At 48.8% G+C, this 17000-nt stretch overlaps 1 protein-coding gene across 2 annotated transcripts in view; it reads left to right on the forward strand.

The window, feature by feature from the left end:
- Positions 1-17000, forward strand: part of IGSF8 (immunoglobulin superfamily member 8) — a 38069-nt gene that overhangs the window by 16554 nt on the left and 4515 nt on the right. The window contains exons 1-2 of one of the 2 annotated variants that reach the window (XM_077256754.1): positions 1257-1410; positions 16471-16845. In XM_077256754.1, coding sequence (XP_077112869.1) covers positions 1269-1410; positions 16471-16845 — 517 coding nt within the window. In that variant the 5' untranslated portion in view covers positions 1257-1268. Of the gene's footprint in view, positions 1-1256; positions 1411-16470; positions 16846-17000 lie in introns of those variants that run through there. The other variant, XM_077256761.1, reaches the window with a different exon arrangement.

Genomic DNA, 17000 nt, shown 5'->3' on the forward strand with positions numbered 1-17000 from the left:
CCCAGGTTGGCGGCCACTGGTGGTGCACGTGACAGCTGGCGTCTGTCATGTGCCTGGGGCTGAGTTGTACGTTAATTCCCGAGCAATGTGCAGCGTGAAGTTCGCTGGAATCAAAATCCTCTGCGCTTTCTGACTCTGGCCAAGTGACTCCAGTTGATGGAGGGACTTCGGCTCCCACAGTGCCGATGGTTGAGGTTCTATGTTTGAAGTGGCTAGAAGCCCTGGGAGTTTGGGATAGATCTCCCAGGCTGACAGCCAGTGATGGAGCATGTGACGTTTGATCTCTGTCCTGTGCCTGAGCCCGAGGTACCCCGTTGAGGTCGAATCTCCGGGGTTGATCTGGTGGTTGGGCTGGCTGGTAGCCCTGGGTGAAGATTCACTCTAGCTGTCAGTCAGTGTTGGAGCACGTGACCGCTGGCATATGTCGTGTGCTCGCACCACCCATCGTGACACTCAGATGCGTCAGACTGCACCGATATGAAAGGGGAATGCCATGTAGTGGAATGAGATCTGTGGCAGCTCCTATGGGATCCGTGCCTGCGGTGGTAGCATGATGAACGTCTCTTGGAGGGATAGAGGGAATGGCGACGGGAGTTGCCTGAGGAGGGGTAGGAGGTCCTGCGGCTTTTATGCCTGGGACCGCTGTCGCTATAGGGTGTGTTGGGGGTAGTGAGGTCAGCAATGAGGAGTTCATAAATCATGTTCGGGGCTGTCGCTGGTAGCGGTGTTCTGTGTCGCGAGGGAGGTGGTGGTAAAATGTTCCTATCATCGAAATTAATTGCTGTATATGTGAGATCAGGGGTTAATGCACCATCTTTATTTGCTTGTGTTTGTGGGGGTTAGCAGTGTATCGCTGCTTGGTGCAGATACGTTTATGGTGCTATTGGTTTGTTGATGCTGCAGAGCGCACAGATCGATCGGATTGGATCAGGATGAAGGGACCTTAGACCATCCTCTGCAGCGGACTGGGCCGAGGCAGTACCGGAAATGCTGTGATGACAGCCAGAAGTCGTGTGAATGTAGGCTGGGCCTGGTTATGACGAGCTGGGAAGTGAGCGGGGGCCTGGGCCCTTCGCGTCCCGGCCTGAGTCCGGAAGTGGGAGGAGGAAAGCGCCGCTGATGGGGCTTGGGTCTGGCCATTCCTGGCCTGCGGCCGCTCGGGGCACAACTGGGCAGGGCATATCCGGACCTCGCTGCGCCATAAGCAGAAGCCGCAGGGGTCCGGGCCCAGGCCGTCCGGGGCTGTGGCATGGGAGTAGCAGCGATGGATGAGACCAGCAGTGTGCGCCCCGTGGCCCCCGCCGCACACTCAGGGACGCAGGATGAGGCAGCAGCGAGAGAAAGGGTATCCGGGTGCGCCGCCCAACCGCCAACGAGACGATGGACCAGGGGTCGAGGAGGACAAAGGAGGTGGGTCAATCGGGGAGGCCGACAGGGAGGAAGCTATGGGGCCCGAGGAGCCAGAGGACGAAGGTGGTGGGTCCCTCCGGGAGGCCGACAGGAAGCCACGGGGCCTAAGGAGAGTTCAGGGGGGTAGAGATGCATGGTTCCCCAGGGGATGAGGGGAAGCCCGCAGCACTGTTAGGGGATTGTGGGAGGGCACAGGGAGGAGAGCACAGAGGCCAGCTATAAGGGCAACACGGACAAGGATTAACAGAAAACTCCAGGCACCCCTGTCAAGAACTGGGGGTGTTTGGTTGCCCCAGTTCTTTTCTCAGGGATTTATTTACATCCCACTTTCCCAGTTCCGGTTAAGAACTTGCAGCTCTCTGGTGCCCTCCTTACCCTAAAGTCAGTCAGGGAACTGCACCTAGGGTAATTAGTCGCATGAAAGGCTGCCTGCTCGTGTACTGGCTATTGGGCACGCTGCCACGAAGGTGATATAATTATTCCCAGCCGCAGCCGAGCAATACACTTAAAAACCCTGTTCCGTCCCTGCCAGTGTTACCCAACAAGCTTTGTATGATCTGCCACCAGCTCCTATTCCTATGACTAATAGCGGGTCAGGAGCCAACCCAATCAGTAGCGTAATTTACATCAGAGGACTTGGGGTATGTTTTAGAGCAAGGAGGACAAGACTAGTAAATATAGCTTTTACTCCAAAAAGATTAAGCAGTGTTTACAAAAGTAAATAAAAAGATCTACTATATAATTGTCTAAGGGTCACTTCCTTCTGTCTGTCTGTCACGGATATTCATTGGTCGTGGCCTCTGTCATGGAAATCCAAGTCGCTGATTGTTAGCGGCAAAACGGCCACGACCAATCAGTGACGGGCACAGTCCGGCGGCAAAATGGCCGCTCCTTACTCCCCGCAGTCAGTGCCCGGCGCCTGCTCCATACTCCCCTCCAGTCAGCGCTCACACAGGGTTAATGGCAGCGGTAACAAACCGCGTTATGCCGCGGGTAACGCACTCCGTTAACCGCTGCCATTACCTATAACCCTGTATGTCCCCAACTTTTTACTATTGATGCTGCCTATGCAGCATCAATAGTAAAAAAATGTAATGTTAAAAATAATTAAAAAAAGCAAAACACCTGCTATTCTCACCCTCTGTAGTCCGCCGAGCCGCACGCGGCTGCCGCCATCTTCCGTTCCCTGAGATGCATTGCGAAATTACCCAGAAGACTTAGTGGTGTCGCGAGACCGCTAAGACTTCTGGGTAATTTCGCAATGCATCCTGGGAACGGAAGATGGCAGCAGCCGCACGCCATCGCTAGAGCTTCGATGGATCCCGGTGGGTGAGTATATCACTATTTTTTATTTTAATTATTTTTTTTAACAGGGATATGGTGCCCACACTGCTAAATACTGCGTGGGCTGTGTGATATACTGTGTGGGCTGTGCTATATACTACATGGGCAGTGATATACTGCGTGGGCTGTGCTATATACTACATGGGCAGTGTGATATACTGCGGGGACTGTGCTATATACTACATGGGCAGTGTGATGTACTGCGTGGGCTGTGCTATATACTACATGGGCAGTGTGATATACTGCGTTGGTTGTGTGGTATACTACGGGGGCTGTGCTATATACTACATGGGCAGTGTGATATACTGCGGGGGCTGTGCTATATACTACATTGGCAGTGTTATATACTGCGCAGGCTGTGTGATATACTGTAGGGACTGTGCTATATACTACATGGGCAGTGTTATATACTACGTGGGCTGTGTGATATACTGCGGGGGCTGTGCTATATACTACGTGGACTGTATGATATACTGTGGGGGCTGTGCTATATACTACATAGGCAGTGTTATATACTATGTGGGCTGTGTGATATACTGCGGGGGCTGTGCTATATACTACATGGGCAGTGTTATATACTGCGTGGGCTGTTATATACTGCGTGGCTGCAATATACTGCGTGGGCTGTGTTATATAGTACGTGGGCTGTGTTATGTACTGCGTGGCCTGTATTAACGCATCGGGTATTCTAGAATATGTATGTATGTATATAGCAGCCACATAGTATATAGCACAGGCCACTTAGTATTTGTCTGCTATATACTACATGCCTCCTATATACTACGTGGCCTGTGCTATATACTATGTGGCTGCTATATACATACATACATACATATTCTAGAATACCCGATGCGTTAGAATCGGGCCACCATCTAGTATTACCATAATGAGACCATTATAATGTACAGATCGATCTCAAAATGAAAGGGATTAAAGATGAAAGTAAACTTACATTTGTCTTATATCATGGCTGACCATGCGGCATGGGGGAGGGGGTGACATCAAAATGCATCTCAAGAGTGTCTCTTTATCTGCCTCCCTGGGCAAAAACCTAGTGCAAAATGAGATTCCACTATCTTACACCCACCTGGTATTGACATCATTGAGTGGGCAGCGCCATGAACTCCACTCCCCTTTCCAAAGAGACTCAGAACTTTATTAAAACTCATATCCGTCATAGCGTACCCTGGGAACCTCGTAGAGTGACAACAAAAGTATTGCATGTCTTCTCATGAGGTTAGCTTCCTTTTAACCCCTTTGTGACGGAGCCAAATTTTTTAAATCTGACCAGTATCATTTTATGTAGTAATAACTCTGTGTCACGTTAATGTATAAAATCGCTTATGATTCTTAATTCTCCCTTGATATCACACATGCAGTGGCCTCTGGCCCCCCTTCCCCCTCTCAGCCCACTGCAGGAAGTACAATCCCTGTGTAACTTGAAGCCCCAGCATGGGGCCTTTAAATTCCTCTCTGCTCTTCCCCTCCTCCAAGCCATGAATGCTAATTAGCCAGGAGCGTGTGCAAGCTTTCTTTGTCTTCAAACACATGAGGTTTGCTAAAAGGTGGAGATATTTAATAAGCCTTAACACTCCGTCAGAGTATGATAGAGATGTGCCAGGACAATATTTAGAAAATGCATTGATAGAGCGTCGTTACGGCGCCTCTTGTTAAACTCTAGCTCTAACAGAACCAGAGAAATGGATTTCTCCTAAACCATGTGGCATAGCTAGCCCGAGTGTGTAGTCTTTGAATAGCTCATTTCAAAATAAGATGAATGATGTGTGTGTTGTGACTCTGCCAGATTCACAAGCCAAGATATGAGAATTATAAGTATTGTTAGTAAAATCTGTAACTTTGAGAGAGGGGATGGTGCAGGTAAACCAACCTCTTTAGTGATGTCACAAACCAGCAAGTATAAGGCACGGCACTTAACCCCCTTCATTCTTGCCTGGGATTTCACACTATCCAGACTTCCTGATGCACTGGGACATTTGGGCTCCTGTTGTGATCCGCTTTTTGGGCTCCCCTGGTGGTGGCTGGTGGTACTGGAGACTTGTGTGTACTTTTCTGCCTCAGCTCACCTGCTTCCATCAGTTTTGGGAGTTCCCTATTTAGCCTTGCTCTCCAGTCACTTCCTTGCCGGTCATCATTGTAACCTGAGTCATTCAGTTGCATGTTCGTGCTACTAGTCTGCTGATCAGCTAAGTGGACTCTTGTCCTTTTTGTTTTGTATTTTTTGTCCAGTTTACAGTTTGTCATTTCCTGTTACTGGAAGCTCTTGTGGACTGAAATTGCCACTCCTGTGTCATGAGTTGACACAGGAGTCTTAAAGTAATTTCAGGATGGGTTTTTGAAAGGGTTTTTCAGCTGACCGTGAAGTCCTCTTTTGTATCCTTCCTCTATCTAGTAAGTGGACCTCGCTTTGCTAAATCTACCTTCATACTGTGTATGTCTTTTCCTCTGAACTCACCGTTAATATATGTGGGGGCTACTATCATCTTTGGGGAATTTCACTGGAGGTAAGCCAGGTCTGTTCCTTCCTCTTCCAGGCGTAGTTAGTTCTCCGGCTGGCGCGTGGGATTTAGGCAGCCGTAGGAATGCTCCCTGGCTACTGTTAGTTGTGTGGTAGATTTAGGTCACGGTCAGCTTGAGTTTCCATCACCCGAGAGCTAGTCTGTTATTTTGTGTTTCTGATGTTCCCATGCCATTGGGGAATCATGACAGGCTCCGCCTACCAGCATGGCTAGCCTGAAATGAATTAAGCAAAATGTGATTTTTATCTTTCTTTAATCCCTGTTTATTTTATAATTGCTTTGTACATACTTTGTCTCATATTGTAACATCTTTATATACCTTTTATAAACGCTGCCTGATCTTTTATGAAGTAAAATATATAAATTACTAGCTTTGTTGTCTTGCTCTAAAACGTACCCTAAGTCTTCTGAAGTGAATTGCGCTACTGATTTGGACCCGGTTAATCAGAGCTGGTGGCAGCATACTTGTTCTGTGCATTTGGGAGTCGTTGTAGCGATAGCGGCGTTGATGATTATTATTCCTTCCTGAGTGGGAGTAGTTATATCGCCCTCACTGCAGCGTGCCCAATAACCAGTACATAGCAGGCAGCCTTTCTGGCAACTAATTCCCCTTGGTACAGTACCTAGTCTGACCTGAGGTAAGGGGGTGCCAGAGAGCTGCAAGTTCTCAAGCGGAACTGTATAGCGGGATATAAATAAATCCCTGCAGTTCATATTACATTGTAGCAGCAGTGGGATAACTAAAATAAGCCCCAGCGGTAAATTGATAGGTCAATAGCCTTGTGTGTGGTTTCGTCACATTGTAGCAGTGGAGGGATAGCTAAGAAAAGCCCCCCTGCACATGTGATAGCCGGGTGCTGGCCAAAGGTCGCCCCGATCCGTGACATATAGTTGATAGTCACGGTGGGAATTGTGACACTCTGGAACGCTTCCAACAAATTCCAGTGATTTTGAGACGTTTTTTTCGTGACACAATATACTATATGATAATGGTAAATTTAGGTAGATATGTTTTGTGTTTATAAAAAATATCAGAAATTTGAGAACAATGTTAAAAAATAGCAATTTTCAAACTTTGAATGACTATCCCTTTAATCCAGATAGTCATACCGCAGCAAAATATTAATAAATTAAATTTCCCTCATGTCTGCTTTACATCAGCACCATTTGTAAAATGTTCTTTTATTTTGTTAGCATTTTAGGAGGTTTAAAAATGTAGCAGCAATTTTTCATTTTCTTCAAGGAAATTTAAAACATTTATTTTTTAGGGACTTATCCATGTTTGAAGTGTCTTTATGGGTTCTATATATTGTGAAACCCCCAAAAGTTATACCATTTTAACCCCTTAATGACATCCAATACGTCTTTTAACTGATCTGAGATATAAGAGAATAGCCTCCCCATACAGGTGACAATCCAGCAGCTGTGTGCTGTACACTATAGCTGACAACTTGCTGTATCAGCCACGATCAGTGTTGGCACTGTCCAAATCTGTTTAACCCCTTAGATGCTGCTGTCAATAGTGACTACATCATATAAATGGTTAACAGAGTGTTGGGGCTTCCTCTTTATCCCAATTGGTGCCCTCAGATCATGATTGTGTAGTCCTGATGTTTGCCATGGCACTTCACGACCAAATTGTGGCCTTAAGGCCCCGTCACACATAGCGAGATCGCTAGCGAGATCGCTGCTGAGTCACAAGTTTTGTGACGCAACAGCGACCTCAGTAGCGATCTCGCTATGTGTGACACGTACCAGCGACCAGGCCCCTGCTGCGAGATCGCTGGTTGTGTCGGAATGGCCTGGACCTTTTTTTGGTCGTTGAGGTCCCGCTGACATCGCTGAATCGGTGTGTGTGACACCGATCCAGCGATGTCTTCGCTGGTAACCAGGGTAAACATCGGGTTACTAAGCGCAGGGCCGCGCTTAGTAACCCGATGTTTACCCTGGTTACCAGCGTAAATGTAAAAAAAACCAAACAGTACATACTCACCATCTGATGTCCGTCAGGTCCCTTGCCGTCTGCTTCCTGCTCTGACTGAGTGCCGCCGTACAGTGAGAAGTGAGAGCACAGCAGTGACGTCACCGCTGCGCTCTGCTCTCACTGTACGGCGGCTCAGTCAGAGCAGGAAGCAGACGGCAAGGGACCTGACGGACATCAGATGGTGAGTATGTACTGTTTGTTTTTTTTGGTAACCAGGGTAAACATCGGGTTACTAAGCGCGGCCCTGCACTTAGTAACCCGATGTTTAACCTGGTTACCCGGGTGCTGCAGGGGGACTTCGGCATCGTTGAAGACAGTTTCAACGATGCCGAAGTCGTTCCCCTGATCGTTGGTCGCTGGAGAGAGCTGTCTGTGTGACAGCTCCCCAGCAACCACACAGCGACTTACCAACGATCACAGCCAGGTCGTATCGCTGGTCGTGATCGTTGGTAAATCGCTATGTGTGACGGGGCCTTTAGAGTCTGTCGGCTATAGTAATCTGTTCAGAAGTTAGAGGCATTTTGGTGGTAAAAATACACATTTTCATTTCTGTCATGCCACTTTGCATTAATTCCTGAAAAGCACCTGAAGGGTTAATAAACTACCTGACAGCCGGTATTAAAATGTAAGAGGGTGCTGTTTTTAAAATGGTATCACTTTTGGGGGTTTCCCAATATATGGGACCCCTAAAGGCACTTCAAATATGGATAAGTCCTAAAAAAAATAAATGTTGTAAATTTCCTTGAAAAAATGAAAAATTACTGCTACATTTTTAAACCTCCTAAAATGCTAATAAAATAAAATAACGTTTTACAAATAGTGCTGATGTAAAGCAGACATGAGGGAAATGTTATTTATTAATATTTTGCTGTGGTATGACTATCTGGATTAAAGGGATAATCATTCAAAGTTTGAAAATTGCTATTTTTTTTTTACATTTTTCTCAAATTTCTTATATTTTTTATAAATAAACACAAAACATTTTGACCTAAATTTACCATTAACACAAAGTAAAATGTGTCCCGAAAAAACGGTCTCAAAATCACTGGGATTTGTTCAAGCGTTCCAGAGTTATTACTACATAAAGTAAGACTGGTCAGATTTTAAAAATTTGGCTCCGTCACTAAGGGGTTAAAAACAGCACCCCCTGATATATTGAAAACTGCAGTCAGGTACTTTATTAACCCTTCAGGTGCTTTTCAAGAATTAATGCAAAGTGACATGACAGAAATGACAATATGTATTTTTACCACCTAAATGCCTCTAACTTCTAAACAGATTACTACAGCCGACAGACTCTAAGGCCGCTATTTGGTCATGAATTGCCATGGCAAACATCAGGACCACAAAATCATGATCTGAGGTGCCGATGGGGATAATGAGGGAGAAGCCACACTCTGTTAACCATATATAATGATGTCACTATTGACAGCAGCATCTAAGGAGTTAAACAGATTTGGACGGTGCAAACGCTGATCGTGGCTGATGCAGCAAGTTGTCAGCTATAGTGTGCAGCTGACGGCTGCTGGATTGTCACCTGTATGAGGATGCTATTCTCTTATATCTTAGGTCAGTTAAAAGATGTATTGGCTGTCATTAAGGGGTTACGTCTACACATGGGGTAGCTGTGTGAACTGGTTAAGTAGTAATCCGTTTCTGTTTCTGCTAGGCGCTGAGCTTAGAAAAACACTGTGCATGTCGCTCTACCCTGGCACATCCCAAATATGTAACTTTCCCACTTATCCCACTACCTGGGGTCGAATTATTCCCTCTTGAATAACTCTCATAAACAACAGAACGCACATGACTGGAAACAAAGAATGGGTTTTCTGCTCACCTCCGCATTCTTGAGGGAGAGGAAACAGAGTCACACACTAGAGTTTCACGTTACAGCTGTATTGTCAGCAGGGAGAAGGAGCTGGGAGGAAGGGGAGTCAAAAGCCCACAGCGTGTGTCTGTCCACAGACCTAATGGATGTAGCAGAGCTCAGTGTGCGTGATAATATAGAATCAAGTACATCATATTCCTGGCAACCCCACTCTGTGTGTTGAACCCCACTCCTCAGTGTCTGTGCTGTACCACCACTCCTCTGTGTGTGTTATCCTTCCATTCCTTAGTGTGTGTGCTGTACCTCCACTCCTCAGTGTGTGCGCGTTGTATCCCCACTCCTCAGTGTGTATGTTGTATCTCTATTCCTCAGTGTGTGTGCTGTACCCCCACTCCTCAGTGTGTGTTGTACTCCCACTCAGTTTGTGTTGTACCCTCACTCACCGTGTGTGATGTACCCTCACTCCTCCGTATGTGCTGTACCCCCACTCCTCAGCGTGTGCTGTACCCCCACTCTTAATGTGTGTTATACCCCCATTTCTCAGTGTGTTGTACCCCCACTCTTTAGTGTGTGTGTTGTACCCCCACTCCTTAGTGTTTGTGTGTTATACCCCCATTTGTCAGTGTGTGTGTACTGTCCCCACATGAGGCGAATGGAGGTGTGGGTGATTAATAAGGGTTGTGAGAGAGAATTATCATACCTTCAGTATTTTCCTCCATGTGAGGCAGACAAGACCAATGCTGCTCAGCGTCCGGAGAGATGATGCACTCCAGGGATTGTGCAATCCAGACTTGTTTATTTGGAAATCTGGACATACAGTGTATAACTGGTAATACAGTACTTTCTCCAGAAATGCAGGTGTAGACAAGGTACAGTAAGATGTAGCACCAAGTATGACTGCAAGTGTGAGCAACAAAAGAGAGAGGTCGAAAGACTGATGCCTTCCTATGCCCGGTTCAAGTGTGTCCTCACAACAGCAAGAAACTGAAACTGAAATGGCTGCCAGAGGAAGAGAGGACTCGACACCTGAACCGGAAGTGGAAGACATGCCCACAAGAATAATTAATAACAAGCTGCCATACGGAAAAAGTCCATTGGGTGGCAGCAGAGAAAAATATAACAACATACATGGAACAGCAGTGTGTGTTCCACCCCCATTCGTCAGTGTGTGTGTGCGTGTTGTATCCCCCACTCAGTGTGCTCGTATGCTCTGTACCACCCCTCAGTGTGTGTGCGTTGTACCCCCACTCCTCAGTTTGTGTGCACTGTGCCCCCACTCCTCAGTGTGTGTGTTGGACCCCACTCCTCAGTGTGTCTTGTAACCCCACTCTGTTTGTGTGCTGTACCCCCACTCCACAGTGTGTGTGTGTTGTACCCTCCACTCCTCAGTGGGTGTGCATGTTGTACCCCCACTCCTCAGTGTGTATGTGTGTGCTGTACCCCCACTCCGTGTGTGTTGTACCCCACTCCTCAGTGTCTGTGGTGTACCCCCACTCCTCTGTGTGTGTTGTACTTCCACTCCTTAGTGTGTGCGTGTTGTACCCCACTCCTCAATGTCTGTGCCGAACCACCACTCCTCCATGTGTGTTGTACCCCACTCCTCAGTGTCTGGTGTACCACTTCTGTGTGTCTGTGTGTGTTCTTCTTCCACTCCTTAGTGTGTAGGCGTGTTGTACCACCACTCCTCAATGTCTGTGCCATACCAACACTCCTCAATGTGTGTTGTACCCCCACTCCTCAGTGTGTGTGTGTGTGTGTTGTACCCCCACTCCTCAGTGTGTATATGTTGTACCTCCACTCCTCAGTGTGTGTGCTGTATCCCCACTCCTCTGTGTGTGTGTGCTGTGGCCCCACTCCTCAGTGTTTGTTGTACCCCCACTCCTCAGTGTGTGTGTTGTACCCCCACTCCTCTGTGTGTGTGTGTGTTGTGGCCCCACTCCTCAGTGTTTGTTGTACCCCCACTCCTCAGTGTGTGTGTGAGTGTTGTACCCCACTCCTCAGTGTCTGTGATGTACCACCACTCCTCTGTGTGTTGTACTTCAACTCCTTAGTGTGTGTGCGTGTTGTACCCCACTCCTCAATGTCTGTGCCGTACCACCACTCCTCAGTGTGTGTTGTACCCCCACTCCTCAGTGTGTGTTGTACCCCCACTCCTCAGTGTGTGTTGTACCCCCACTCCTCAGTGTGTGTATGTTGTACCTCCACTCCTCAGTGTGTGTGCTGTATCCCCACTCCTCTGTGTGTGTGTGTTGTGACCCCACTCCTCAGTGTGTGTTGTACCCCCACTCCTCAGTGTGTGTGTTGTACCCCCACTCCTCAGTGTGTGTGTGTGTTGTACCCCACTCCTCAGTGTCTGTGATGTACCACCACTCCTCTGTGTGTGTTGTACTTCAACTCCTCAGTGTGTATGTGTGTGCTGTACCCCCACTCCTTCATGTGTGTGTTGTACCCCACTCCTCAGTGTCTGTGGTGTACCACTTCTTTGTGTTCTTCTTCCACTCTTTAGTGTGTGTGTGTGTGTGTGTTGTACCCCCACTCCTCAATGTCTGTGCTTTACCCCCACTCCTCAGTGTGTGTTGTACCCCCACTCCTCAGTGTGTGTATGTTGTACCTCCACTCCTCAGTGTGTGTGTGTGCTGTATCCCCACTCCTCTGTGTGTGTGTTGTGGCCCCATTCCTCTGTGTTTATTGTACCCCCACTCCTCAGTGTGTGTGCGTGTTGTACCCCCACTCCTCATTGTGTTTGTTGTACCCCCAATCCTCAGTGTGTGTATGTTGTACTCCCACTCTTCAGTGTGTATGTGTTGTACCCCCCACTCCTCAGTAGGTTGTACCTTCACTCTTCAGTGTGCACACTGTTTCCCCACTCCTCAGTGCGTGTGTGCTCGCTGTAAACCGACACCTCAGTGTGTGTGTTGTACCCATACTTTTCAGTGTGTGTTGTACCCCCACTCTTCAGTGTGTATTGTACCCCCACTCCTCAGTACGTGTGTTGTACTCTCACTCCTTAGTGCGTGTGCATTGTATCCCCACTCCTCAGTGCGTGTGCATTGTATCCCCACTCCTGAGTGTGTGTGTGTGCTGTATCCCCACTCCTCTGTGTGTGTGTTGTGGCCCCATTCCTCTGTGTTTATTGTACCCCCACTCCTCAGTGTGTGTGTGTGCTGTACCCTCCACTCCTCAGTGGGTGTGCGTGTTGTACCCCCACTCCTCAGTGTGTATGTGTGTGCTGTACCCCCACTCCGTGTGTGTTGTACCCCACTCCTCAGTGTCTGTGGTGTACCCCCACTCCTCTGTGTGTGTTGTACTTCAACTCCTTAGTGTGTGCGTGTTGTACCCCACTCCTCAATGTCTGTGCCGAACCACCACTCCTCAATGTGTATTGTACCCCCACTCCTCCATGTGTGTTGTACCCCACTCCTCAGTGTCTGTGGTGTACCACTTCTGTGTGTTCTTCTTCCACTCCTTAGTGTGTAGGCGTGTTGTACCACCACTCCTCAATGTCTGTGCCGTACCAACACTCCTCAATGTGTGTTGTACCCCCACTCCTCAGTGTGTGTGTGTGTTGTACCCCCACTCCTCAGTGTGTGTATGTTGTACCTCCACTCCTCAGTGTGTGTGCTGTATCCCCACTCCTCTGTGTGTGTGTGTTGTGGCCCCACTCCTATAGTGTTTGTTGTACCCCCACTCCTCAGTGTGTGTGTGTTGTACCCCACTCCTCAGTGTCTGTGATGTACCACCACTCCTCTGTGTGTGTTGTACTTCAACTCCTTAGTGTGTGTGTGCGTGTTGTACCCCACTCCTCAATGTCTGTGCCGTACCACCACTCCTCAGTGTGTATTGTACCTCCACTCCTCAGTGTGTATGTGTGTGCTGTACCCCCACTCCTTCATGTGTGTGTTGTACGCCACTCCTCAGTGTCTGTGGTGTACCACTTCTTTGTGTGTTCTTCTTCCACTCCTTAGTGTGTGTGTGTGTTGTATCCCCACTCCTCAATGTCTGTGCCGTACCCCCACTCCTCAGTGTGTGTGTTGTACCCCCACTCCTCAGTGTGTGTGTTGTACCCCCACTCCTCAGTGTGTGTGTTGTACCCCCACTCCTCAGTGTGTGTATGGTGTACCTCCACTCCTCAGTGTGTGTGCTGTATCCCCACTCCTCTGTGTGTGTGTTGTGGCCCCATTCCTCTGTGTTTATTGTACCCCCACTCCTCAGTGTGTGTGTGCTGTACCCCCACTCCTCAGTGTGTGTTGTACCCCCACTCCTCATTGTGTTTGTTGTACCCCCAATCCTCAGTGTGTGTATGTTGTACTCCCACTCTTCAGTGTGTATGTGTTGTACCCCCACTCCTCAGTAGGTTGTACCTTCACTCTTCAGTGTGCACACTGTTTCCCCACTCCTCAGTGCGTGTGCTCGCTGTATACCGACACCTCAGTGTGTGTGTTGCACCCATACTTTTCAGTGTGTATTGTACCCCCACTCCTCAGTGCATGTGTGTTGTACTCTCACTCCTTAGTGCGTGTGCATTGTATCCCCACTCCTCAGTGCGTGTGCATTGTATCCCCACTCCTGAGTGTGTGTTGTAACCCCACTCCAAGTATGTGTTGTACCCCTCTCCTCAGTGTGTGTTGTACCCCACTCCTCAGTAGGTTGTACCCCCACTTGTCAGTGAGCACACTGTTCCCCCACTCCTCAGTGCATGTGTGCTCGCTGTACACTGACTCCTCAGTGTGTGTACGCTGTTCCCACTCTTCAGTGTGTGTGTGCTGTACCCCCACTCCTCAGTGCATGTGTATTGTACCCCCACTCCTCAGTCCGTGTGTTGTACCCCCAATCGTCAGTATGTGTGTGTTGTACCCCCACTCGACTGTGTTTGTTTTACGCCCTCTCCTCAGTGTGTGTTGTTCCCCTACTCCTCTTTGTGTGTGTGTTGTACCCCCACTCCTCAGTGTGTGTGTGTGTGCTGTACCCCCACTCCTCAGTGCGTGCGCTGTACCCTCGTGAAGATCTGAGGTTGTGTGTTATTAAAAACCACCTAGGCTGGTTAACGATGCAACTATTTTTGTTCCATACATCCATGGTTGTACAACAAATCTAGGTAGATGGCTAACCTACAATGTCCTCAGTCCACAATTTCCCATACTGACATCGGTAGTTTCACTGGCCCCATACTAGGCAATACCCACTGTCTCCCAAATTTTGGTTGACCCACAGCTTTTGGTATCTACAGCCGGTATAGTGTGCAGTCACAGCTCAGACACTCCTCCAGCTGGCAACCAATCTCCAAAACTGCATAGACCATCCATCCATCTCAGCTTGGATCCTCTTCCATCTAAGTCCTCCAACGTATCCTGATTCAACCTTCCCCCTTAAACATTTTTCTTTATCTCACAGAGCACAGTATATTCCATCCCCTGAGGCTGATTTTTTTTCTACCCCCACTCCACAGTGTGTGCGTGTTGTACGCCCACTCCTCAGTGTGTGTGTTGTACCCCCACTCCTCAGTGCGTGTGCTGTTCCCCCAATCTACAGTGTGTGCTGTATCCCCACTCCTCAGTGTGTGTGTTGTACAACCACAGCGCGTGGGCATTGTACCCCCACTCCTCAATGTGTGTGTGTGTTGTATCCCCACTCCTCGGTGTGTGTGTGCATGTTGTACCCCCACTCCTCAGTTTGTGTGTGTGTTGTATCCCCACTTCTCCTTGTGTGTGCATTGTACCCCCACTCCTCAGTGCGTGTGTGCACTGTTTCCTCTATGTGTGTTGTACAACCACTCCTCAGTGCTTTTGCGCTGTTCCCCCACTCTACAGTGTGTGCTGTACCCCCACTCCTCAATGTGTCTGTTTTACAACCACTCCTCAGTGTGTGCGCTGAACCCCCATTCATCAGTGCGTGTGCATTGTACCCCCACTACTTAGTTTGTATGTTGTACCACCACTCCTCAGTGTGTGCGTATTGTACCCCCACTCCTCAGTTTGTGTGTGTTGTACCCCCACTCCTCGGTGTGTGTGTGTTGTACCCCTATTCCTCGGTGGGTGTTGTACCCCCACTCCTCAATGTGAGTGTGTGTTGTACCCCCACTCCTCAGTGTGTGTGCGCTGTACCCCCATTCCTTAGTGTGTGGGTTGTACCTCCACTCCTCAGTGTGTGCGTGTGTTATTCCCGCACTCCTCAGTGTGTGTGTGCGTGCATGGGTGGTGTACCCCCACTCCTCAGTGTGTGCGTATTGTACCCCCACTCCTCAGTTTGTGTGTGTTGTACCCCCACTCCTCGGTGTGTGTGTGTGTGTGTTGTACCCCTATTCCTCGGTGGGTGTTGTACACCCACTCCTCAATGTGAGTGTGTGTTGTACCCCCACTCCTCAGTGTGTGTGCGCTGTACCCCCATTCCTCAGTGTGTGGGTTGTACCTCCACTCCTCAGTGTGTGCGTGTGTTATTCCCGCACTCCTCAGTGTGTGTGTGCGCGCATGGGTGGTGTACCCCCACTCCTCAGTGTGTGCGTATTGTACCCCCACTCCTCAGTTTGTGTGTGTTGTACCCCCACTCCTCGGTGTGTGTGTGTGTGTGTTGTACCCCTATTCCTCGGTGGGTGTTGTACACCCACTCCTCAATGTGAGTGTGTGTTGTACCCCCACTCCTCAGTGTGTGTGCGCTGTACCCCCATTCCTCAGTGTGTGGGTTGTACCTCCACTCCTCAGTGTGTGCGTGTGTTATTCCCGCACTCCTCAGTGTGTGTGTGCGCGCATGGGTGGTGTACCCCCACTCCTCAGTGTGTGCGCGCGTGCCTGTTGTACCCCCACTCCTAGGTGTGTGCGCTGTATACCCCTCCTCAGTCTGTGTGTGTGTGCTGTCCTCTCCTCAATGTGTGTTGTAACCCCTCAGTATCTCATGTTCTGTCACATGTTGATCCTCTTCCTCGTTGCCCATGTTGTTTCTCATAGAATGTTGTACCCTCTTCCTTGCTGTATATCGTGTCCCCCTCATTATCTCATTTGGTTCTCCTTGTTATATCATATTGTACCCCCCTCCTCAGTGTCTGCTATACCCTCGTCTTTGTAATCTCATGTTCCATCTCATTATCATATGTTGATCATCCTCCTTCTCTTTGTTATGTCCTGTTACCCCTCGTTATCTTATGTTCCTCGTCTTCGGTATCTCATGTTGTTCCTCGTTATCTCGTGATATTCCTCTTCCTCCTTGTCATTTTGTGTTCTTCCTCCTCCTCCTCTCGTGTTGTTCCTCCTCGTCATATCCTGTTGTTCCTCCTCCTTTTGGCTGCTATACACTCTCTCCCCCCCCTTATTCAAATGTTGTGGTCCCTCTGTGATTCTGTCATCATGCTGATGGTCTCCTTTCATCCTGTGTTCTAGGCCTGGTTGTTGCCCGGGAGGTGAAGCTTCCAAGTGGCCCCCTGTACCGTGTAGAGGGTTCATCGGTTTCCATCCCCTGTAATGTCAGTGGGTATGAGGGTCCGACTGTCCAGAACTTTGAGTGGTTTGTTTACCGGCCCGGGGCTCCTGATAACTCCATTGCTATCGCCAGCACAAAGGACCCTGACTTCTCGTACGCTGTGTTCTCTCCTCGGGTGAGCAGTGGCGATATTTCCATCCATCGAGTGAGTGGAGACAGCGTGGAGCTCCGCATACAGAGCCTGCGCAGTGAAGATGCGGGCGTCTACGAGTGCTACACCCCAACCACAGATGCCCGCTACCTTGGGAGCTACAGTGACAAAATCACCATGAAAGGTGCTACCACTGAGTAGTCACATGACAGTGCTGAGTGTTAAGTAACACAGACTACAGGGGGCACATACATTTCCATAATGTGGGGAAAGTGTGTGAATAGGATCCTGTGCTGTAGTGGGATCCTGGCCAGTAAAAGGGAAGTGTACATGGCAATT

This window comes from Ranitomeya variabilis, chromosome 1, assembly GCF_051348905.1.
Source record: "Ranitomeya variabilis isolate aRanVar5 chromosome 1, aRanVar5.hap1, whole genome shotgun sequence".
Classification (NCBI taxonomy): Eukaryota; Metazoa; Chordata; class Amphibia; order Anura; family Dendrobatidae; genus Ranitomeya; species Ranitomeya variabilis.